The sequence below is a fragment of the Sturnira hondurensis genome, unplaced genomic scaffold, assembly GCF_014824575.4.
Source record: "Sturnira hondurensis isolate 20B ecotype Veracruz unplaced genomic scaffold, ASM1482457v3 Scaffold0023759, whole genome shotgun sequence".
NCBI classification, from domain to species: domain Eukaryota; kingdom Metazoa; phylum Chordata; class Mammalia; order Chiroptera; family Phyllostomidae; genus Sturnira; species Sturnira hondurensis.
Genome location: NW_028096390.1, coordinates 713,740 through 739,817, shown reverse-complemented (window position 1 = coordinate 739,817; position 26,078 = coordinate 713,740). Strand labels below are relative to the sequence as shown.

General features: G+C 38.0%; 1 protein-coding gene across 1 annotated transcript in view; it reads right to left on the bottom strand.

Moving 5' to 3' along the window:
- SAMTOR (S-adenosylmethionine sensor upstream of mTORC1) overlaps nt 1-26,078 on the bottom strand; it is a 190,930-nt gene that overhangs the window by 36,028 nt on the left and 128,824 nt on the right. Inside the window, 1 exon segment of the mRNA XM_037037863.1 lies at nt 1,691-1,805. Within this exon segment, the coding sequence (XP_036893758.1) occupies nt 1,691-1,805 (115 nt within the window).

Below are 26,078 nucleotides of genomic sequence, written 5' to 3'. Positions count from 1 at the left end.
TTTGAATATTTTGTTCACTTTTTTGTTGCTTTAGGCAGGGGAAAGAGAATCAATCAATCTGGCCACTGTTACTATGTTTTAAACTGGAACTCTTCCTTTAATTTAATTATACAGTTCTGAAACTGTGAAACTATGATCCTATTACTAAACTTATGTATAGAAGCTGTTTTGCTTTCAATAATAACTTTAGAATTGAAACTGTAAACAACTTAAATATTTTAAGAATAATATTTAAGCCTCAGGTTCAAATCAAATGGTTATCATATCTCAGTAGTCCCTGAAGGACATCTCTTAATATGTATCTTGAGGAAGAAAGGTGAGAGTCACCTACCCTTTAAAACTCTAACTCCTGATGACACAGGAATTTTCTCCAGTGAAAACCTAAGAAGAGCTGTTTTAATATAAAACAAACATTTATCCATCTGTAGGAAGTAGAGATAACAGTAACGGTTTTAGCATTTTCTTGTTCCTCAATATTACTATATAGATTTAATCTAAAGAGTCATGCTCATCAAAATTAAAGATTCATGTAAAAGTTGAATTTTCATTAGGAACATCTCAATAAGAATATAACATCTTTCTTTAGCACTTACTATATAACAAGTACTTGACTAAGTGCTTTAAATACTTTTCCTCAAGCATGCATTATAACAAAATTATAAAGTATGATTCATTACTAAACCCATTATATAAATGAGAAACCTGAGGTTCAGAGATTCAAACCCAGGTTGAAAGTAAGATTAGATTCTTTTATTCAAAAAGTATTTAATGCGTACTTACTGTACTAGGCATGTTTCTAGGTGCTAGGAACATAGCAGTGAGAAAAAAATCCCTAACTCAAAGAATTTATACTGTAACATATGTTCTCTTTAAAAATAACACCTAATTTGTAAGTTTTTATGGTTAATTTTTTAGAATTTATTGATTGATATTCAGATAGAGGGTAAGTGAGGGAGAAAGAGAGATAGAGAAACATCATTATGTGTGATTGTCTCTAAAGCACCCTCTACTGGGGACCTAACCCAGGCATGTACCTAGATTGGGAATGGAACTGGTGAGTGACCCTTTGGTTCACAGGCCAGTGCTCAATCCACTGAGCTATACCAGCCAGGGCTTAATTTAAATTTTTTTGTGCCTGGTGTTATATCAAAAGTAAAATGTAAAACACAAATTTTTGTCACTAAAAAACTCTAATTTTAAAAGTAGAGGAAACATACTATGTAAAGGTAAGTTGTTTCATTTACTAAGTACAAATAGCTGGTATTAAATAAGTTTGGTTGACTCCAAAGCCTTTGCTATTTCCACTATTCCATATTGGCTCCATATCACAATACATTTCAGAATGACAGATGCATTAAAAAAAAACAACAATCAAAAGCCCAAACATTACAGCAATGTGAAAATTTGTGCAATATATTAAAGTTTCTTGATTGTACAATAGATGGTAAACAGGGAACAAAAACAGAAAATAGAGAAAAATGTGGTACTGGAAAAGTTGATATTAGTTAACTAAATGGTAAAATATTTTCATGAAATATATTTAGTTTTGAATAGAAATAGTATCTCACCAACTTGTACAACTAATTATATTTGCTATTTTAGAAATGTAAGAACAATGCTTTTCCTTTGTAAATACGCATGTAAAATAGTTAAGTCTCAATGTCTTAAAAAATAACATAAGTATGCATACCTCTACAGCAGGTACAATGTCTATGCCAACAGTTAGAAATTCTTCAAACTTCATAAATGGGTTAAAGCAGCTGCCAACATCAAGTAATCTGATCTTTCCTGAGGTTTGTAGCAACCTAAAAACAGATTATTGTGTCTTAACACAAGCAAAATAAAAATAAAGTATAAGAAAATGCAAACACTCGAGAAATTAGGTCATGTAGATTATTGGCTCTCTTTTAGTTTTTGGATTCCTTTAACACATTTAAAAGTTACTGAGGGCCTTAAAGAATTTTCATTTATGGGAGTTTATCTATCTGTACTATTAGACTTGAAATCAAAATTGAATAATTAAGAGAAGAGAAGATGGCAGCGAAGTAGGTGGGAGCTGAGCCCACTTGCTTGTGCACCCACTGGGACACTTAGCTGATCTTCCAAACGACAAAGTGAACAGACAACAGAATCTTAGCTGATAGGAAGTTTGGAAGCCAAAGTGTGCAGAGGACACTTCGAAATGGGCAGTAAGGTGGTTTTATAGGTGGGAAGGCAAAGTCCCTGAGCCTGGCATCAGAAACTGTGACTGCCATGGGGGCAACATCTGAGGAGAGACAGGTCAGTGATAGAAACCTAGCAGCTCCCTCCCCTCCCAGGGTGGGCAAATCATAGACATCTGCCAGGAGAGACTTGAACAAATAAAGTAGCCACAGGGGGGGAAAGGCACATAGGCACACACACGGCTGGCAGTGCACCAAAGCTAGGGTGTGGGAGCAGTGGCTGGCCTAGTAATAAAGTTCCAGAGAGTTGTAGGGGGATGAGTTCTGTTGATACCAGGAGCTGGGAGAAGAGGTGAAGTGTGTGGAATGCCAGGTAGTGATTAGGAGCAGCAGCAGCAGCACTCAAACAGACTTTTTCAAAATTAGAACTGAGACACATTGGGCAGGGATCTTGCGTGAGCAGCTGCCCAGCCAATAGAGGGGGAGATTGTAGGCATGATTTGCTCTCAACTCAGGGAATGATCAAAAGGGTGGAAAATGAGGAGGTTTATTGGCACCAGCCCAGCCCAACTGTGTAGAGTGGAAAATGCCACCACACAGTGCTCTGAGGGCATGGGCTGGAAACTGGGCACCTGTGATTACTACAGCCCAGACTGAGGCCCTTTCCTTGCCAAACTACCAGAAAGGGAAAACAAGAGCCCAATCCCCCACTGCCTGGAGGAGCCTGGAAGATATGCAAAACTAGCTGGACAAGATTAACAACCAGCAGAAGCCTCCACCCCCCACCCCTGACCCTGTCCTACCCCAGGACTAAATCAGCAAGACCTGGAGCCCTGGAAAAACCAGAGACAGATCCAGAAAGAAGTCAGAAGGCAAACAACAGCCAAGACAAATTTCACCTTGCTCTTCATCAGACCTTGATTTTTTTAAAAAAATTTTCTTTTTGTTTACTTAGGTTTTTTGTTTCTTTTTTTCACTTTCATATTGCATGCTAATTTTTCTCCTTTCACTTCACTAGTATTCCAAATAACTCACTACTCTTGGCCTTTTATTTTTTATTCTTTATATTCAGATTGTATATATATATATAATATTACTGTTATTCCAAATATTGCACAGCACCATTCCCTGGTCTTAATCCATTTCACCATCTTCCTGAGCTTTACTACTGTTGTAAACTTTATTTTCTCTCACACTATGCCATGTTTCTATCCCTTACTCTATTTCTCCTCTATCCACCTCCTCACATCAAGTGCTCTTCATTTTAAGTCAGCTCACATTCTTTTTCCCCACTTATAAGAGTCTTATTTCTTTTCTACCTTTTATACATAGTGGCTAGTTGGGCAAAAAATACCACAGTTATTGCTCTACTTCTTCAACAGAACTCCTATTTGTTCACTATTTGTTTGTACTTTAAATCCCATAGAATACTCTCCAACTGTCTTAGTCCATTTTGCCTTCCTCCTGCTCTTAATCAGTTGAGTGAGGAATTTCATTTCCCTTTCTCCCCCTTTCTCAATCTGGACTTTATGCCCTACTCTTATTAGTTTGTTTCCTCGATCCTCTCAAAACCATTTATTTTTCACGGTAGAAATTTCATATACACTTTTTTACAATATTCTATTCCTGTTCCACCTTTATTAAACCTCATTTGGCTGCTGTTGCTATTGATCCTGCTGTGGTTTTTCTGCAATTTTGCTCCCATTGGTCCAATATGTTTTCAATTTTACTTCAAACCTCATAGTATACTCTTCCTTTTTCTTACCCCTTTGTTCCCATCACCCCTTGTGTGTTACTTACATTTTAAATTGTGTTCTCTCTGTACTCATTAATTCTCCCTCTTACCACTCAATACCATTTTGCCCTCTTTTTGTCATATCCTATAACATCTGTAATCTCTCTTCACCTTTATTAATCTTTGCCTAATTGCAGTTGAGATTCCTGATGGGGTAGGGGTTTTCTTTTTGTTGGTATAGGTTTGGTTGTCTGATAATATTGCTTTGTTAACAAACACCTGTACAACAGGATACAAGACAAGGTGGGAGTTGTGACTACCAGTAAGCCTGCTGGAGGGGAGAAGCCACTAACAAAGAAGCCACCAACAAGTAAAGACCATGTACAACAAGACAGCCAACATAAATGGAAGAAAGTACAATTCTAGAGACTCCAGACATAGAGATCTAAGAGACTGCATTACTGAGCACCACAGAACTCCTACTACAGAAGCCCACCCCAAGAAGACAGCGGCCAAAAAGCAGGGGATCCTGAGATGCAGAAACACACAAAAACAGTCACCTAAAATGGGGAGACAAAGAAGGAACCTCCAATCAAGAGGAATGGAAGAATCCCCAGTAAAAAAGCTAAATGAAATGGAGGCAAACAAACTATCAGACATAGAGTTAAAAAATGGTTATGAATATGTTCAAGTAACTCAGTGACAACTACAAGGAACTGAGTGGGAACCACAACAGTATGAAAAAGGAAAGAGAAACCATAAACAAGAACCAGGAAGAAAAGAATACAATATATGAAATAAAAAATACACTAGGGAGGAAGGAAGATGGCAGAGGAGTGAATGGAAGTCACACCTCCTCTCAGGCCCAATCTGGAACTACAACTCAACTGTGGAGAAACCACCCGGAACAAACAACCAAGCAATAGCCAGAAAGAAGTATATAAGTTTGGACATAGAGAACTAGCTTCAGCACAACCTGTCTGGTAAGGAGTGAGTTGGAGACTATATAGGGCTGGCTGGGTGCCCCAGGTGGCAGTGCCAGCGAGACAATTAAGCTGCCTTTGGATCCCCTTAAAATGTTTTGGGGTCTAAACCCTAAGCTAGGATTCGCAGCCTAGAACACCAGAACCCAAAAAGTACATAGATAATCAGTGGAAAAAGCAGCAGGGTTGCTCTCTACCAGAGACAGATGGTTGGAGACACAAGGGCCATTTAAAGGGCCAACACATAAATTTTCATTTGTAGCCAGTTACCTGGGGCTCAGGCAAAGGCAGCAGCACAGTGAGCTGGAGACACATGAGTTTTCGGACTGGAAGCCTTGGGGAGAGAACTGAGAGAGTATCTGCAGGGATCCCAGTGCTGAGTCGACCCCCAGTAGTCAACCCCCAGTGGGCCTTTGTGCTCAGGCAGACCACTCCCCTCCGAGTGGCAGTACCCTGAGGGGAAACAATAGCCCCTACCACAGGAAAGTGTCTGCTCTGGCCCTTTAGTGCTTAAGCCTGACTGCTGAGTCCTAGTGACCAGATAAACAACAGAAGGAGACAGCCAGAGACAGCAGATCACTGGCAAAGGTGGGGCAGAGTGCAATACAGAGACTTGAGAGACTGGGGATGGAGGCTTTGGGGTGAGAATTGAGAAAGTAGCTGAGCTAACCCCCATACACAGGAATCACCCTGATCAGGCAGACTACTCCCCTGCAAGCAGCAGTTACCTGAGGGGAAACAATAGCTCCCACCCCAGGAGGGATTTGGCTGCGCCCTTGGGTGCTTAAACCTGACTGCTGAGTGCAGAGGGACCATATTAACAAAGGAAGGAGACAGCCAGTGACAGCAGATCACTGGAAGTATCAAACAGGCAGCCTAACTTCAGATGAGATCAATGTCTGACATCATCAGAAGCAGATCCAGAAAGAAAAAGAACAGTGGTAAATACAAGAGGCCACCAATATGAAAGCCACTGTGGTCTTCTTTATGGTTTGTGATATTTTCTTTCCAGCACAGCTTTATAACATTCATTTTTTGTCCAGCGAATTTGTATATAAGAAGTCACTAGATTTGATACTATAGTGTATTTCAATTTACATATTTTGACCCTCCCTTCTCTTAGCCTATCTAACCTTCCTCTTCTCTTGTAAAATTCTCATTTTGAATTTGGTTATCTCTCTAGCTACAAATTGTTTCCACTCCACCCTCTTAACTATTTTTCCCCGTCCAGGAACTCAAAATAAATTCTCTTGTAAAGGGTGATTTCACATTCTTTTGCCCAGCTATTAAAATACCCCAGTTCTCTCTACTAACTTTGCTAGTTAGTTGTGGGTAAGGTAGTTGTTTTTTCAAGGTTTTTGCTAGCTTCATTAATTCTGTATTTCAAATAACAAATTTTACTGGATCTTTCTTCTACTGTTTTTTGTTTTGACTCGAATCCTAATTATGCCATCTTAGCCTTTTTTTCCTCTTTCTTTTTGATCTATCTTCAATTTCTCTTTTATCTGGCCTTCTTATTTTTGTTTTTTTTTAATTATTTTACTGTTGTTCAATTACAGTTGTGTACATTTACCTACTTTTACCCCATTTATGCTCTGCCCCCTTAATCAAATATTAATTGACCATAGAGACTGGGGTTTATTTCTGTGCTCTTTGTTCTGTTCATTGGTCTATGTGTCTGTTCTTATGCCAACACCAGGATGTTTTGATTACAGTGGGCTTGTAATACACGTTGATATCAGGTATTGTAATCCCTCCTACTTTGTACTTCTTTCTCACAATTGCTGCAGTTATTCAGACTCATTTATGGTTCCACATAAATTTTTGAAGTGTTTGTTCTGTATCTGTGAAATATGTCATTGGTACTTTCATAAAGAATGTGTTCAATCTATAAATTGCTTTGGGTAGTATGGACATTATGATGACATAAATTTTTCCAATCCATGAACATGGTACATGCTTCCATTTGTTTGTGTCTTCCTTAATGTCTTTCTTCAGTGTTGTGTACTTTTCTTAGTACAGCTCTTTTATTTCCTTGATTAGGTTTATTCCTAGGTACTTTATTTGTTTCTAGCCCTTCACTTTCAGTCTGTGTGGGTCTCTTCCAGGCAGAATATATGTGAGTCATGATTTCTTATCTATTCACCTATTCTATGTCTTTTGATTGCAGCATTTAATCCATTTACATTTAAGGTTTTTATTGATAGGTACTTATTCATTGTCATTTTTGTATCTGTGTTCTTCTCTGCCTCTCACTCTTCCTTTTTTTTTTTCCTTTTCCTTTTCAATGTCTTGTAGAATTGGATTGCAGGAGGTATCTTTCAGGCTTCTTATTGTCTGGGAAGCTCCTTATTTGGCTTTCCATTTTAATTGAGAGCCTTGCTGGATAGAATAATCCTGGTTGTAGGCCTGTTTTTCATTAATTGGAATATTCCTTGCCATTCTCTTCTGGTGTTGTGCATTTGCATTGAGCAATAGCTGCTAGTCTTATCAGAGCTTCCTTGTATGTTATTTCCTTTTTCTCCCTTGGTTCATTTAAGATTCTCTGTCTTGGAATTTTATCATTTTAGTTATGAGGTGTCGAGTATGCCTCTTTGGGTTCCTCTTGATTGGGACTCTCTGTGTTTCCTGGATTTGTGTGACATTTTCTCTCATCAAATTAGGGAATTTTTCCATCATTACTTTTTTTTTTAAATTTTAATTTATTTATGTATCTTTAGAGGGGAAAGAGAGAGGGAGAGAAACATCAATGTATGGTTGCCTTTCATGCATTCCCTGCTGGGAGTTGGCCTGCAGCGAACCTGCCTGCAACCCAGGCATGTGCCCTGACTGGGAATTGAACCGTGATCCACTGGTTCGCAGGCCTGTGCTCAATCCACTGAGCTACACCAGCCAGGGCCCATCATTACTTTTTCAAACAGATTTTCTATCCCTTCCTTCTATTCTTCTTCTGGTGTCCCTATTACACAGATGTTGTTAACGTTTCATGTTGTCCTGCAGTTCTCCTACCCTCTTTGTTATTTCCAAGTCTCTTTTCCTTTTTGTGCTCTTTCTGGATTTTTTCCCTACCTTCTTTTTTTTTCCTACCTCCAGCTTGGTGATTTGATCCTCTGCTTCATCTAGTGTGCTTTTGATTCCTTCTACTGTGTTTTTCAGTTCAAAAATTATATTCTTCATTTTCTCTTGGCCCTTGTTGATAGTATCTATTTCCTTTTTCATGTTGGTATAGTTTACAGTGAGTTCATTGTAGTTTCCCTGTAGTTTTTGGTAATTCTCTGTGAGCTCATTGAGCTTCCTTATAACCATGGTTTTGAACTCAATATCTGATAGTTGACTTGCCTCTACTTCATTTAGCATTCTTTCTGAGGCTTCCTCCCTTTCTGTCATTTGGAGTTTGTTTCTTTGTCTTCCAATTGTTTGTGAGAATGTACTTGTTAGCCTCTGCTTCTTAAATTGACCTGTTCTGACTTCCTGGGTTTATGGTGTGACCTTCCATGGAAGGAGACTTGTGAGATTCAGTGGTGCAGATTCCTTGATCTCCTGAACTTGCTACTCATGGGCTGTCATTTATGTTGGCTCTCTGGATGTCTCTGGGTTTTGATTGTTGTTGGGTCTTTCTTTGGTGGGTCCTTCCCTATGGCTGGTTAACTGAGGGTAACTCCACCTACCATGTATCGTATTCTGCTGTGCAGGTGCGGACAGTCTGTACTGAAGCTGTTTTTTTGTCTGTACAAGGTTTTGAGGCTTCTCTCTTGCTACTGTTCAGTTGTTTGTTCTGGGTAATTTCTCCACAGTTTAGTTGTAATTCCAGATTGGTCCTGGGTGGAAGTTAGTGTGGCTTCCACTCACTGCTTCACCTTCTTCCATTAATATCTGTTGGTGGTTCCTTTGTTGGTGAGTCCTCTCTTCCAACAGGTATACTGGTTTTCACAGCTCCCACCTATACTTTTATGTGATCATTGGAGGGAGAAGGCAAAATGGATTAAGACAGCAGGAGTGTATTCTATTGGCCTTAAAGTACTAACCTGTAGAGAAGAGTTAGGAGATGCTTTGGATTAGTACAGTGTTAACTGTGATATTTCACTCAATTAGTCACTTTTTAGACAAAGTGGAAAAAAGATAAGTCTCTTGTTGGATTGGGGGAGGATTCTGAGGTGGATCCAAGAAATATTGAGGTTGTGGGAGTTATATCTCATATTATGAGATATAGTGAGAGTAAAGGATAGAAAATAGGTGTAGTGTGCAAGAGAATTGAGTCAATCACAACAGTAATAAAGTTCCAGAAAATAGTGCAATGGTTTAAGATCTAGGAGCGGTGTGTAGTATTTACAATTGTGTGGAACAACAATTATTGACAACAGTAATGGAGCAACAATCATGGTACAGAATCTATGTGATATAAGTAACAAGAATAGGAAATAGAAGACCTAGAGTAGTGTGCTACTGGAACACAAATGAAGTGAAAGAAGGAAAATTAAAGATACATTACGAGAGAAAGAACAAGGAAAAACAGTCAAATAATGGAATTAAACAAACAAAATGAAGAAAACTAAACAGAAAGAAGAGAAATTTAAAAAGTACTAGTGAAATAAAAGAAGGAAAAATAATAATACAAATAACAATAAATTGCAAGTTCTCTGGAATAGCAATGTGAAATTTGTCTCAGGTTTTATTGTTTCACTTGTGGGGAAAAAAATGAAGAAAAAAAGAAAGAAAAAAGCCTTCTTTTTCTTCTTCTTCTACATTTTTTTTGTTGTTTGGATATTTTAATTTTATTTTTTTTATTTTTTATAAAAATTATTTAATTATTTTTCAAGTACAGTTTTCTGTCTATTACTCCCATCCCATCCCACCCCCTGTGCTCCCCGCCTCCCTCCCATTTCCACCCTTCTCAGCTGTTGACCATGTATCCTTTATATATGTTCCTCTAAATCCCTCCCCTATTTCCCCTGAAATTCCCTCCCCTCTCCCCTCTGGTCACTGTCAGCCTGTTCTCTAAAATGGCCCAGTGAGTTCTGGTGGTCTTCTTGGCTGAAGCAGGCTGAGGATGGTTGGGTTTCACTTTTTGCCCTTCCTCTGGTTTTGTGTGGATGGGGGCCAGGTATGAGCTGCCCTTTTCTCAGTTGCCAGGTCTCTGGCCCAGTTCCTTAGTTCACTGCCATGCCCCCAGTGCCCTTATGCATCAGGCCTATGCCTTCAGTCCACCAGTTGTGCTGTCCTTGAGACACACCAATGGGGTAAACACACACCAGCTTTTTGCTCTTTGCTGTCCTAGGTGCTAGGGACTTTCAAAGTCTTTTCAGGGTAGTTCAGCTCCCCCAATGAGTTAAGTCTTTTGGGGGACTGCTGACTCTCTGAGCCTTTCTGCCCTCCTCTGTTGGGGGGTGCCATGTATGTGGGTGTGGGTATATGGGCTCTGTGGCTGTGGGGAAGGGACCACAGCTGTGGCAGCAGCTGGGTCGTGTATGTGCTGCTATGGCTGTAGGCACAGGAGGGCACCCTCCACTGCTATGGCTGGTGTGGGGTAGGGACTCAGCAGTGGTCCTGGCACCAGGGATGGGCCCACAGCCAAGGCTGTGGAAGCTGCAGGGGCACAGCCAGGGGAGGTGGAGGTGGTCTTGCTCTGGGACAATTCCTTAAACAGCCACTGAATGCCTTTATTTTTTAACAAATTCCTCCTGTTCAAGCCTGCTGCTACAAGCAAGTGTCTGGCTTCTCATACAGCCCAACTTCAACCAGACTGGACACTATACAGGTCAGGGTCTATCACAGCCCAACTCTTCTCCCTTCTCCAGGTGTCATCCTGCTCCCCAGTTTTGTTGGTAATGACCCAGCAGGCATCCGCAGTCTCAGCAGGTAAACACAGTTCCTGTGCATTTGCCATTTCATCTTCATTCCCTGCAGTAACTTCAAGCATCCAGGTCCATGCTGGTACTGCTCAAACCTCCCTGTTTGGTAGGGGAGGGAGCTGTTGACCTGGCTCTCTTCTAAGAATCCTGCAGTAGGTGTGGGAAGCCTGCCAGGCGCCAGGCCTGGGGATGCAGCCACCCTGGTCTCCATGTTGGTCTCAGGGATCTTACCATCCCAAAGTAACTCCTTTACCATCTGATTTTTCCATGACTTCTATAATTTTGGCCTGAACCTTCATATATGCTGGGATACCACTGGCTTCTCACTCTGTTCCTCAGAAGATCAGCTATATTCCACCTGTGCACAGTGGGAAATGGACTCTGCTCTGACCTATCTTGCTGCCATCTTGCTCTCTCCTATTTTTCTTTATTCCTTTTTTCCTTTCCTTTTACATACGAAATTTCAATTTCTCCCTCACAGAGTCTAGTTGTTGTTCCTCACTCTTAGTATTCCCTCTCTATCATTACAAAATCATTTCCCATTCCTCTAAACATCTCTTAGACCAGGGATGTCAAAGTCATTTTCACTGGGGCCTACATCAGCCTCATGGCTCCCTTCAAAGGGCCAAATGTAATTTCAACTCTTTAACAGTTAAGGAGTAGTTACATTTATTCAGTCCTAAAATTACATTTGGCTCTTTGAAGGCAACCACAGGGTGATGTGGGCTCTGGTGAAAATGACTTTGACACCCCTATCTTAGACTTTTCTTTGTTTCTTTTTCCCTACCATTCCCACACCACCTATATTAATTTTAGCTCATGTGTTGTTGATAGTACTCTGGTGGATCTTTCTCTCAATTTGGCTCCTATATTTTTATTAATTATTTAATATTTTTTTCCTTCCTTTTTCTTTCTCTCACTATATTGCATACTACTTTAATTAATGTTTAAACCTAATATTATATGCTTCTCTTCCTATAGTCTATTCCACACTCTTCATTACCTTTCTTTATTCATGAGGTAATCTCTACCTTTTCTCCTTCCACTCCTCCAACTCCCAACTCTTATTAGTGCTACTACCTCTACCCTCTCAAAATCACTTCTCTTTCAGTAGGTCATCTCATATCCACTCTCTTTTCTTGTAATAGTCTTAATCTCGATACACCCTATTAATACTGGTTCATTTGCTACTGATAGTAGGATTGTGGGAGGAAGTAATATTTGAAGATGTGGGTTTGTTTCTTGGGCTCTGTGGTTTTGTTCAGGCAGTGCCTGCACAACAGCACACATGAATGGACGGGCAAAGTGACCCTCAATCAAATAGCGGCAGAAAAATCCCCACAAAATAACTACCCAACAACAATCACAACCCAATTACATCCAGAAAAAATCAGCAAAAAAGGCATAAAAGACATCCCGATATCAAGTTCAGGTAACCAAGAAGACTGCACCACTTTATCTCACAGGCCTCCCACCATAGAAGGTCACACCATGAAGTAGGAAAATCAAAGCAGATCAATTTAAGAAATAGAAGCAAACAAGAAGAGTCCCACAAACAATGGGAAGACAACGAAACCACCTCCAATCTAAAGGAAAGGAGGAATCCCCAGTAAGAATGCTAAATGAAATAGACACAAGTCAACTATCAGATATTGAGTTCAAAAGAATGGTTATAAGGAAGCTTAATGAACCAGTACATACTACCAAAAACTACAGGGAAATTATGAGGATGTTACTGCAAACTATATCAGCATAAAAAGGACATAAAAACAATCAACATGGGCCAAAAATTAATGAAGAATATAATTTCTGAATTAAAGAACAGAGTAGAAGGAATCAAAAGTAGGATTGATGAAGCAGAGGATCAAATCAGTGAGCTGCAGGATAAAGCAGAAAATCCTCCCAAAGAGAGCAAGAAAAAGAAAAAAGACTGGAAAAGAATGAAGAGAAATGAAGTACAATATGAAATGGAATAATATTCATACAATAGGGATACCAGAAGGAGAAGAAGAAGAGCAAGGAATAGAAAATCTGTTTGAAACAGTAATGATAGAAAACTTCCCTAATTTGATGAGAGTAAAAGTCACACAAATGCAGGAAGCACATAGGGCCCCAATTAAGAAGAACCCAAAGAAGCCCACTCAAAGATTCATCAAAATGAAAATGGTAAAATTCCAAGACAAAGTGAGAATCTTAAAGGCAGCAAGGGAAAAACAAGAAGTAACACACAAAGGAGCCTCGATAAGAGTAGCAGCTGACCTATCAATGGAAATGCTCTACGCCAGAAGAGAATGGCAAGAAATATTCCAAGTAATGAAAAATGAGGGCCTGCAACAGAGACTACTCTATCCAGCAAGGCTCTCAATTAAAACGGAAAGCCAAATAAGAAGCTTCTCAGATAAAAGATGGCTCAAAGAATACATCTCCACCAAACCAGCAATACAAGAGATGCTAAAGGGACTGCTTTATGAAAATGAAAAAAAAAGAGAGAGAGAATCACAGGTATGAAGGAAGTAAAATGGCAATGAATAAGTATCTATCAATAATAACCTTAAATGTAAATGGATTAAATGCTCCAATCAAAAGACATAGAATAGCTGAATGGATAAGAAATCATGGCCCACACATATGCTGCCTACAAGAGACCCACCTCAGAATGAAAGACCTATATTTTCTGAAAGTGAAAGGTTGGAAAAAATATTCCAAGGAAATGGAAAGGAAAAAATAAGCCCAGGTAGCAGTACTTACACCAGACAAAATAGGCCCCAAAACAAAGGCCACAGTAAGAGACACAGAAGGACACTTCAAAATATTCAAGGGAAGAATCCATCATGAAAACAAACATTTTAAACTTATATGCAACCAACATAGGACCACCCAAATATATAAGGAAAATCTTGGAGGACTTCAAGAAAGATATGAAAAACAACACACTTATACTAGGGGATTATAACACCTCATTGCCAAAAATGAATACATCTTCCAAACAAAACATTACTAAGGATATTGCGATATTGAACAATGCCCTAGATCAAATGAACTTAACTGATATAGATATATAGAATCTTGCATCCCAAAGAAGCAAAATATACATTTTTTTCAAATGCACATGGAATATTTTGAAAGACAGACCACATGATAGGACACAAAACAATCCTCAACAAATTCAAGAAAACTGAAATAATATCAAGCATTTTCTTAGATCACAGTGATCTGAGCATAGAAAACCACCTCAAGGAAAAACCTCAAAAACAGTAAAATTCATAGAGACTGAATAACATGTTATTAAACACTGAATGGGTAAACAAACAGATCAGGGCAAAAAATCAGAAAGTTTCTGGAAACAAACAAAAATAAACACACAACAACTCAAAGCCTATCAGACATAGTGAAGGCAGTTCTGAGAATTAAGTTCATAGCTACATGGACCTATGTAAAAAAGACATAAGAATTTCAAATAAATGACCTAACCCTAAATCTACAACAACTAGAGGAACAACACCAAACAAATGCCAGAGTGCATAGAAGGTAGGAAATAAATAATATCAGAGCAGAGAAAAATGACTGAGAGGCTAAAAGAACAATCTGAAGGATGAATAAATCTAGGAGATGGTTTTATGAGAAAATAAACAAAATTGACAAGTCTTTTATGAGACTAATCAAGAAAAAAGAGAGATATGATCCAAATAAAATCAGAAACAAAAGGGACAAAATTACAACTGACTGTACAGAAATACAAAGGATTGTAAGAAATTATTACATACAACTATATACCAAGAAATTTGAAAACCTGGGTGAAATGGACAAATTTTTAGAAACATATAACCCTGTAAAACTGAATCTAGAAGAGGCAGAAAGCCTGAAAAGACTGATATCAGCTTGTGAATTTTGAAGTAGTAATAAAATACCCCTGGCACACAAAGGCTCTGGGTCAGATGGATTCACAGGAGAATTTTACCAAACATTTAGGAAAGAGGTAACCCTGACCTTCCCAAAACCATCCCCCCCACCAAAATATTTATATATATATACACACAAAACAAAACAAAGCAAAACAAAAACCCCAAGAATATGGAAGATGGTACAATATAAGCAAGTCAATAAACATAATATACCATATAAGCAATACAAAAGACAAAAAACAGATGATCATATCAATAGTTGCTAAAAAAGCAAAGTACAGCATGCATTTACTATAAAAACACTCAGTGAAGAGGGAATAGAGGGAGTATACCTCAACAGAAAAAGGCCATATATGAGAAATCTAGTCTATATCAAACTCAATGGGCATAAACTAAAAGCTTTTCTGTTAAGATCAGGTACACCACTGAAAACTACCTGTAAACTACTGTGGGGGTTGCTGCAAAGGGGGAAACTCCCAGTCTCACATGAGAGTTCATTGGAAAGTGGGGCTAGAGCAGAACAAGTGAGTGGCATTATTCCCTCTCTGACCCTACCCCCATAGACAGTGCTAACAACACTGCAAAGAGGGTTGCCCTACTTTGGTGAATACCTAAGGCCCCATTCCCTTACAACATAAGAGGTGCACTGAGACAAAGAAATATGGCCCAAATGAAATAAGAGATCCAAACTCCACAGAAATACCTAAGCAACAAGGAGACAGGCAACCTATCTGATGCAGAGTTCAAACACTGGTAATCAGGATGCTCACAGAAGTGATTGACCTCAGTTGCAAAATGAAGGAAGAAGTGAAGGCTACACAAAGTGAAATAAAGAAAAATATACAGGGAATCAACAGTGAAGGGAAGGAAACTGGGACTCAAATCAACAATTTGGAACAAGAAGAAAAAATAAGTATCCAACTGGAACAGAATGAAGAAACAAGAATTCAAAAAATGAGGACAGGCTTAGGAACCTCTGGGACAACTTTAAACATTCCAACATTAAAATCATAGGGATACCAGAAGGAGAAGTACAGGAGCAAGAAATTAAAAACTTATTTGAACACATAACGAAGGAAAACTTCCCTAATCTGGTGAAGGAAATAGACTTCCAGGAAGTCCAGGAAGCCCCAAAGAAATTGAACCCAAGGAGGAATACACCAAGGCACATCACTATTAAGTTACCCAAGATTAAAGATAAAGAGAGAATCTTAAAAGCAGCAAGAGGAAAGGAGATAGTTGCCCACAAAGGAGTGTCCATAAGACTATCAGTTGATTTCTCAAAAAGAAACCTTACAGGTAAGAAGAGGCTGGAAAGAAGTATTTGAAGTCATGAAAGACAAGGACCTCCATCCAAGATTACTCTATCCAGCAAAGCTATCCTTTAGAATGGAAGAACAGATAAAATGCTTCCCAGATAAGGCCAAGTTAAAGGAGTTTATCATCACCAAGCCCTTATTATAGAAAATGTTAGAGACTTATCTAAGAAAAAAACAAGATAAAAAACTATGAACAATGAAATGACAACAAAAACACACCTATCAACAACTGAACCGAAAAACAGTAACAAAAACTAAGTAAACAACTAGAACAGGAACAGAACCAGAGAAATAGAGATCACATGGAGGGCTTTCATCGGGGACGCAGGAAGGGAAGAATGAGGGGGAAAGGGACAGGGAATAAGGAGCATAATTGACAGGCATAAAATAGATGGGGAAAGATTTAAGAATGGTATAGGAAACAGAGAAGTCACAGAACTTATATGTACAACCCATGGACATGAACTAATGGGGGGATGCTGGAGGTTTAGAGGGTGCAGGGCAGAGGGAGGATAAAGTAGAGAAAAATTGGGACAACTGTAATACCATAATCAATAAAACATACATAAAAAATTTAAAAACCCAAGGAAAGAAAAATAGTGAGTAGGTGTTGGAAAAATAAAGGAAAGAAAATGTAGAGAAACAACTGTAAAAATAGATTCCTGGTTCTTTGAAGTCTAAAGAGCAGAGAGAATGTGTTCAGCTTGTCTGCATTGTATGTTACCTAACATACTACCTTATGTTGGCTTTATATTGTTATTTTATGCTATTATTGTCTTCCCCCATGAATAAACTTTGTCACTAAAATTTCTTCTTCATTATTGGTACATACATGTAATTGATTTTTGTATAATAATTTTATATCCAGCAACTTTACTAAGTTCTTATTATGTATCTTAATTGTTTTTCTATGTATTTATTTTGGGTATTCTAATCTAGGTATATAATTACACAATCTGTGAAAAATAATATTTGTATTTCTTTCCTGTCTATCCATTCATCGATAGTTCCATCTATTTTTTTTTTTCTTCACTGATTTGCCTAGGACACGGGTGTCAAACTCATTTTCACTGGGGGCCACATCAGCCTCATGGTTGCCTTCAAAGGGTTGAATGTAGTTTCAACTTCTTAACAGTTAAGGAGTAGTTACATTTATACAGTCCAAAAATTATTTTGGCTTTAGAGAATACACTGCATAATTTCAACTCTTCAAATCTTACTGATATGTGTTCTATTTTTAAATAAATTTAACATATTTCAAAAAGGTAATTTTTAAAATATATAAATTTTTATAAAATATTTGTATAAATGTTACATGTATGATTGAAATGATTGCTGTTTTGCCCTGGCTGGTGTGGCTCAATATGTTGGAGTGTGGTTTTGTGAGCCAAAGGGTCCTGGGTTCAGTTCCTGGTCAGTACACATACCTAGGTTGGGAGATCAGTCCCTGGTTGGGGCATGTGCGAAAGATAGACAATTGATGTTTCTCTCTTACATCAATGTTTCTCTCCTTCCCCCTCTCTCTAAAATCAAAATCAATGAGTATGTACTTGGGTGAGGAAAATACACAAACAAACAAAGAAATATATCACTTGGGGAAAAAAGAAATGAATGTCGTTTTGGGTACACTATTATAAATATGATCATCAGGAAAAGTTTGTTTTTTTTAACAATTTTTTAATTTAATTCTTGTTCAAGTATAGCTTTCTGTCTTATATTCCCAACCCTGCCCGCCCCCCGCCCAGGAAAAGTTTGTTAATCATGTTCAAATACTATATCATCCTTGCCTTCTCAATTATTAAGGTATGTTAAAAATCTTCCAGTTAATTTTTAAAAGGAAACAATATCTATAAATTTATTTAAAATATTTTTTTCATTTTTGCAAAAGAAACTCAGAAAGGGTAAATATAAAGAAGTGTTAAAGTCTCAGAGAATTTGGAAATAAAATGGATGTTTTAAGGTAGGGATGGATGCCCGAGTATACCTTATTTGTAGATTTGGCTTTGAAAGTTGTTAACTGCACATATTCAAAAATAAAATTCAATTACAGGAATGAGAAAAAGCACAAAACAATAAGAAAAGAAAACTAATGTACCTAACTATATACTAAGTAGCACAGGAAAAAAAAATGGTGTCTTCTAAACACAGTGTGCTGACTATAATAACATTCATGGGAGATATTTTAAAGACCAAAAGAAACCTGCAAAGAAATCTTGAATTTTAATTATCATGCTGTAGTTGTTCTAGTACAGCCATGAAATTATTTTGCATGAACTGAAGTGCTGAGCAAATGCAGAGATAAACTAAAGTTGCTGGGGGATACAAATTCAGAATGGGGGAAAGGAGAGAAAGAACCCTTTAGTGATGGGCTAGAATTAGAGGTTTCATACAAAAGGGTATAGAAGCAATATAACACCAAGTAGCAACGAGCAGAATTTAGTCCCTCATGAAAAAGAATCTGTATTCTTAGAAGAATGTTGTATTCCAGGGTTGAAGCAGAGAAAGTTCAAGGTAAGCCTGGGTAATCTTATAAAAGCAAGCCAAAATAATGCCCCCAAACTAATGGGAATATATCAAAAGGTCAAAGGAGCTTGTTCACAGATTTTCTACTGAACTAATCTGAGATGATTTTTGCATCAGAATGAATAACAATAGGAATGAATTATAATACAGTGAATTAAAATACTAACGAGTCCATAGAAACTCAAAATTAAAGAGGAAAAAGGGAAAGTTCCTCTCTCTCTTTTTTGTTTTCCTAATTCATCCCTGTTTTTCCAGGACTTTTCTGGTTATAGCATTGAAAGTCCCAGGTCCCAGAAAATTGCTTAGTCTCTGGAAAAGAGGAACAATTATTTATCCTACTTCCATGAGACCACGGGAAAAATTACATTCTTTTCTTAAAATATATTTTACTGATTATGCTATTATAGCTGTCTCATTTTTTCTCCCCTTTACCCCACTCTACCCTGCACCCCATCTCCCAACAGCATACACCCCCTGGCCCATTAGCTTATGAGCATGGGTTGTACATGTAAGTTCTTTGGCCTCTCCATTTCCTACACTGTTCTTAACTTACCTATTTTGTACCTATCATTTATGCTTCTTATTCCCTGTACTTTTCCCCACATTCTCACCCCTCCCCATCCCCAATGATAATCCTCAATGTGAACTCCATTTCTGTGATTCTGTTCCTCTCCTAGTTGCTTGTTCAGTTTGTTTTTGTTTTTAGGTCCAGTTGTTGATAGTTGTGAGTTTACGGTTATTTCACTGTTCATACTTTTTAAAAGATTTTTATTTATTCTGTCCTGCCTGAATGTTTACTTCTTCCTTCTGCTGCAAATCATTGTTTTGAGTCCCTGTTTTCTTCCCTTCCCCGTTGGTTCCCTGTATATTTTTCTTTATATCACTTTGCATAGCCTTCACTTTTCCCTGTTTTGTGATCATACTCAATCATTTCTGTGAGCATCCTGATTATCAGTGTTTTGAACTCTGCACCTGATAGGTTGGTTATCTCTTCATCGCTCAGTTCTGTTTTTGGAGCTTTGATCTTTCATTTGGGCCATATTTTTTTTGTTTTGCCATGCCTGATATGTTGTAGGGGGTGGAGCCTTAGGTATTTATTTGTCATGGTGGTGCTACCCACTTTGCTGCATTGTGGCACTGCCTGTGGGGGATGGGTCAGAGAGGGAATGGTGCTGCTTGCTTGGCTCTCAGCCAGCTTTCAGTCACTTCTCCTGCTGCTCACAAGCAACTTGGTCCCTTCTTGTGCCGATTCCTGGGTGTGGGGTTTGTGTACATTCTAGGGCCCAGTGAGTCTCTCCAATGAACTCTCCTGTAAGGCCGGGAGTTTCTCCTGCTGCCACAACCCCCACAGGTTTTTCCAGCCAGAGCTTTTGAGATTTCCTTTTCCTGTGCTGGAACCCTGGTTGCATAGTTTGTTTTGCTCCCCAGTTATTCCTCCTGGTTTATCTGCAGGAAAATGTGGGACCATCCAGTCTGCCAGCCACCACATTGGCAGGTGTCCTCTCTGCCCTGGCTGCCCATCTCTGCCCTTCTGACTAGTCTGAATGAATGTTCTTTTTTAACTCCTTGGTTGTTGAACTTCCATACTGTTCCATTTTTCTGGCAGTTCTAGTTATTTTTTGTTTTTTAAATTTGCTGTCCTTTTTTTTGGTTGTGAGAGGAGGCAAAATGTATCTACCTATGCCTTCATCTGGGCAGGAATTCTGGAAAACTCTTTACAAAAGCATGTTTCGGCAATGTAGAATTTAAAAAAATCACCATTTTCCAACCTGCATATAAAATAAAACAAACAAACACTCCATTCTAGCAAGAATAATGGATGCTAAAACCACTGTCAAAGAACAGAAAACTCACTGAAAATATACACGTACAACTCCACAGATTACAAATTATAGGTATATTTATAATGGAGAAATCTGGTAGACATCATCTGAGTGAAAAGATAAAATTTATCATCACCAATAAGGAGATCAACAGCCCTGTTCCCTGTTAATAATATACTGAGAACATAATATTATCTATTTAGTATGTCTATCAAAAATATTTAACATGGGTCTGGCCAAGTGGCTCAATTGGTTGGAGCGTTGACCTGTACACCAAAAAATTACTGGTTCATTCCCCAGTCAGGGTAGAAACATAGGTTGTGGGTTTGATTTTTGGTATGGGTGCAACTGATCAATGGTTCTGTCTTACACTGATGATTCTCTCTTTCTCCTCTAAAATCAATAAACATATCCTCTGGTGAGGATTAAATAACATGACTCATCTAATCCCAGGGAATTTTCTACATTATGAGATCTGAGTGATATTCAACTAAAGACAATAGGTAATAATTAAGTGGATCTTGGGTCAAACAATCAACCCAGAGTTATAAAGGACATTATTGTGACAATATGGAAAACATAAATAAGACATGTGTATTATATAACTGTATCAATTTCCTGAGTGTGATGACAACTGTATTGTGGCTAAGTAGACAAATGTTCTTGATATTTGGTGATACATACTAAAATATTTAGAGTTGAAATAACTCGAATGGTTCAGAAAAATTTTTAAAAAGTATACACACAAATGTGAAACAAAGTAGCAAAACATTAAGTAATGAAAATCTTAGGTAATGAAAATATTGGGTATGTGTTGTGCTACTCTTAAAATTCCCCATGGCCCTGGCTGGTGTAGCTCAGTAGATTGAGCACGGGCCTGCGAACCAGAGGATCGCGGTTCAATTCCCAGTCAGGGCACATGCCTGGGTTGCAGGCCAGTTCCCGGTAGGGGACACACGATACATTGTGTGTCCTCGGCAGAGGCAACCATACATTGATATTTCTCTCTCTCTCTCCTTCCCTTCCCCTCTAAAGATAAATAAATAAAATATTAAAAAACAATTCCCCATGGACTTTTGAAATTTATCAAGCTATAATATTGGGAAGAATAAAACAAACTCCTCCAAACTACTGTAGATTTATTGTTAGATTTTGCTTTACATATATTAAAGCTAAACTATCAGGCACATACAAATTAAACATTACATCTTCCTGTTAAACCACACCTTTTATCATTATGAAAACTCTACTTTTAGAAGTGATACTTATTCTAAACTCCAGCATAAAGTGGAGGCAGAACACTATACTTAAACAACAACTAAAATAAAAAAAATTAAAAATTAAAAAAATAATAATCTGAAATCTTTACAGTATTTATATCATTTACTTTTAATGTGGTTTAGTGATATATTTTTATTTATATCAGGGATCTTACTTTTGCACTCTCTGCTCTCTCTCTTCTCTTTTTTTCTCCCTCTTCACACTTTCTTTAGAAACACCTTGAGAATTTAAAATCACTCAGATACTCTGATTTAACTGGTGTAGTGTGGAGTCTGGGCATTAGGATTTTAAAAAGTTCCCTAGTGAATCATATAAGCAAGTTTGAATGTTGGCTATGTTTTTCTTTTTAAATTTTAATAATTCATAGGTTTTTCATTTTTTGATTTAAAAATTTACTATTCTCTTAGAAAAATGTATACTTAACTATTGAATAACCTTATTCTTCTCCCAGTCTATTCAAATGCTTGAGAATACAAAAAAATCCATTAACCCCACAATGTGTATTAGTCTTTTTCTATGCCCTGTTTTATGAATGTCTAGATTTATCAACAATATTTACCACTCGGGGGAGGGTACTGTTCCTTCTTTCAACTCTGACTTTCCATATGGGATCATTTCCTTCTGCTTAAAATATCTTTATAATTACTTTTAGTAAAGGTTTGCTCTCCCATTTTTTCCTTCTGAAATTCCCCCCAAAAGTCAGAACTTCTCATTTTATTTCCCATGTCTTCAACCATTTTAATTCAATTTTAATTTTTGTATATTGTATATTCTTGTCTGAATGAGGCATTGTGGATACTTTCATTTAATCTGTCTCACCCAGTTCAATAATTTCCTATTTACTTCATACCAATTTCATTTTTCTTTCTAGAATTTCTATTTTTAGATATTTGACTCTCCTTTAAGCTTCTACTCCTTGTAGAAATTTTAAGCAATTGTCTCTTTTTTAAAAAAGCTTATTTTATGTACTATGACTCAGCTCTAGTATTTGAGGTCATAGACTGAGGTCTCTTTGCTGTCTGCTGGCTTTACATGGTTTTTTTTAAACTATAAGGTATTCATTTTTCTTGAAAATAATTTATGGAGATTTTCTAAAGCAGAAGTATTGATTTATGCAATCTGGGATCTACAAGTATAAGGCCACTTTCAACTAAATACATTTGGCTTTTAAGTTTTTGGGACCAACCTGATATTGTGAATTTGGGCTATTATTTTGTGTTTGGGAGACCCTAGTGTAAGATCACTGTCAAATAAATAAATTCAGCTTTTCCAAGTTTCTTTTTTTTTGGCAATCTGATAATGTGAATTTGGACTATTAGTTTGTGCTTGGGATGTTCTAAAGTTGTCAGGGTCTGTCATGCTTTAGGTGAGTGGGGTGGATTTGATCCAATGGGGTAGATTAAACTTGGAAAATAACTCTTTGGAGCTTAAACTTTATCAGGGAAGTATGAAAACCAAAGTTCAAGTTTGCCAGTTGGGACAAATGCTCTAAAGACAAAAGGAGGTTTATGCTATGCCTACTTTCTGGGCTCTTGTTAGCATTTTCATTTTGGACTTATCAGTCCTTCAGTATTTTTAAGAAGATTTATCCAACATTTAAAAACATTTAAATAGATTAACAACAGCTAATCAAATAACAGCTGAGAGATTAGTGGGAATTTCTTCCTAGCCATATTCTAGTAAAGTTTTAAAGTAGAGTATATAAAAATAAAATTAACTTATCCTAAGCCGTTGGCATAAAATCAGTTTGTGACAACAGAGCCAATAGTTACAAAAGAATATTTAAATGAACACTGACTGTCCAGTCAAGATGGAGGCATAAACATGCTTTACCTCCTTGAGCAATCACAGAAAGAATTACAACTAGACCTCAAGTCAAATAACATCCAGAACCATCAGAAAATCAAGCTGTATGGGAGTCCAACAACCAAGGATTTAAAGAAGCCAGATTCATCCAGATGGGTAGGAGGGGTGGAGACACAAAAATAGCAGAGAGGCTGTGGAGAGGTGGTAATGGCGGCAGAACTGGTGGCCCCACATTCACATGCAGTAGATAAAAATCAGGAGGCACCCCTTGAGAGTGAGAGATCCTAGCCCTAGGCCAGACCTCAGCGCTCAGAATTCCAGTGCCAGGAAGAGAAATCACCAGAACTTCTGGCTATAAAAACTAGTGGGGGTAGGGGTAGGGGCAGTGGAAAAAATTGCCAGATTTTCAGGAGACTCCACTTAATGGGCCCACACAGACTTAGAAGTTATGCAGACCCACCCACTCTGGGATTCAGCACCAGGGAAACAGCTGGAAGGGCACCAATCACATATGGCAAGTGCTAGGCAAACCTCTAAAAGCCAGGCAATAGCATTATTCCCTCCTTGAGCCCTCCCCCCAAAAGAGTCACAAAGCGGTGAAGTGGGTTGTCCTTTTCTGGCAACTACTTAAGTCTCCACCCCACACAATTTACAGGCACCTTTTCTACAATAGGCCATTCTACTAAGACAGGGAGTCAAAGTAGCTCTACCTAATACACAGAAACAAACACAGGGTGGCTACCAAGTTGAAGAGACAAAGAAATATGGCCCGAATGAAAGAATAAAACAAAACCTGAGAAAAATAACTAAACAAAATGGAGATAACAGCCTATCAGATACACAGTTCAAAACACTGGTGATCAGGATACTCAAAGAACTCATTGAGTATGGCAACAAAATAAAAAAAAACAGAAAAAATTAAAGGTTACACTAAGTGAAATAAACAAATATCTACAGGGAACCAACAGTGGAGAGGATGAAACCGGGATTCAAATCAATGATTTAGAACATAAGGAAGAAATAAGCATTCAATCAAAACAGCAAGAATAAAAAAGAAATAAAAAAAATGCAGATAGCTAAAGAAGCCTTTGGAACATCTCCAAATGTACCAACATCCCAGTCATAGGGATGCCAGAATAAGAAGAGGAAGAACAAGAAATTGAAAACTTATTACAAAAAGTACTGAAAGAAAACTAATTTGGTGAAGGAAATAGACATATAAGTCTAAGATGGACCCAAAAAAGGACCACATCAAGACACATCATAACTAAAATGCCAAAGGATAAAGATAAAGAGAGAACCTTAAAAGCAGCAAGAGAAAAGCAGAAAGTTACTTACAAAGGGATTCTTATAAGACTGTCTGGTGATTTCTCAAAACAAACTCTGCAGGCAAAAAGGTATTGGCAAGAAGTATTCAAAGTGATGAAAAGCAAGGACCTACAACCTAGATTACTCTAACCAGAAAAGCTATAATTTAGAATGGAAGAGCAGATAAAGGGCTTCTCAGACAAAGTAAAGCTAAAAGAGACAATCATCACCAAGCCCTTATTACATGAAATGTTAAAGGGACTTATTTAAGAAAAAGATCAAAACTATTAACTTAAAAATGGCAACAAACTCATAACTATCAACAACTGAATCTAAAAAAACAAACTAAGCAAACAACAAGAGCAGGAACAGAATCACAGATATGGAGATCATTTGGAGGGTTATCAGTGGGAAAGGGGAAGAGAGAGAATGAGGGAAAAGGTGCAGTGATTAAGAAGCATAATTGGTAGGTACAAAATAGACAGGGGGATGTTAAGAAGAGTATAGGAAATGAATAAGCCAAAAAACCTATATGCAGGACCCACAGACATGATGAACTAAGGAGGGACTGCTGGAGGGAATGAAGGTACCACATAGAGGGGGGCAAAGGGGAAAAAGTAGGAGAGCTGTAATAGCATAATCAATAAAATATAGTTTTAAAAATAAACAAAAGAAATACTGTTACATTATTGTACAATAATATGAAAGTGAACAATAATGCATCTGAATACATTAGGTGCTGTAGACCGCTCTGCCTGGTTCTAGGAATTGTATCTCTACCCCTTGTGGCTAAGGACAAGGGACGACCTCTAGAATGTGAGCCACAGGAGACAAACCTTATCTCTGGTAGCAAACGTTGCCTCAGTTTCTTCTCCCTGCCCCTAAAGCTTGGTCAGAAGTCAATGATGGGTAAGACCCCTCACAGTGGGGGGGGGGGCAACCTAAGCCAGATTTGATCACTTAGGAGGCCATCATGAAAGGACTTGGGGGCTGCAAAAAAGAGCAATGGACATTGCCCCCTGGCTTTGGCAAAGCCCAAGTCCCCATGTTCTCTGGGAGAATTGCTTCCTGGCTCTAATCCCCTTAAGCCTGAATACCTGATGGGGAGAGGTGCATCTCCTTGCCTTGCTAGAGCGTGTCCTGGGGAAAAATCTGGCATCACAAAGACTTCCTGATAAACCTGTGAAATCTGCTCTGCTAAGGGTGCTTTCATTCATGTCAAAAATTCAAGCAGGAAACCCTAAAACTCTGTTCCTGACAGACTGACTCATAGTAAGCCCTCAGATTTTTTTGAAATGTTATCTACTGTTTGATCCTTGCCACCCTGTATTCCTGTGTATTACAACCCAATAAGAGGCCCTGGAGAAGGCAGCTCAAGGCCTTTTTC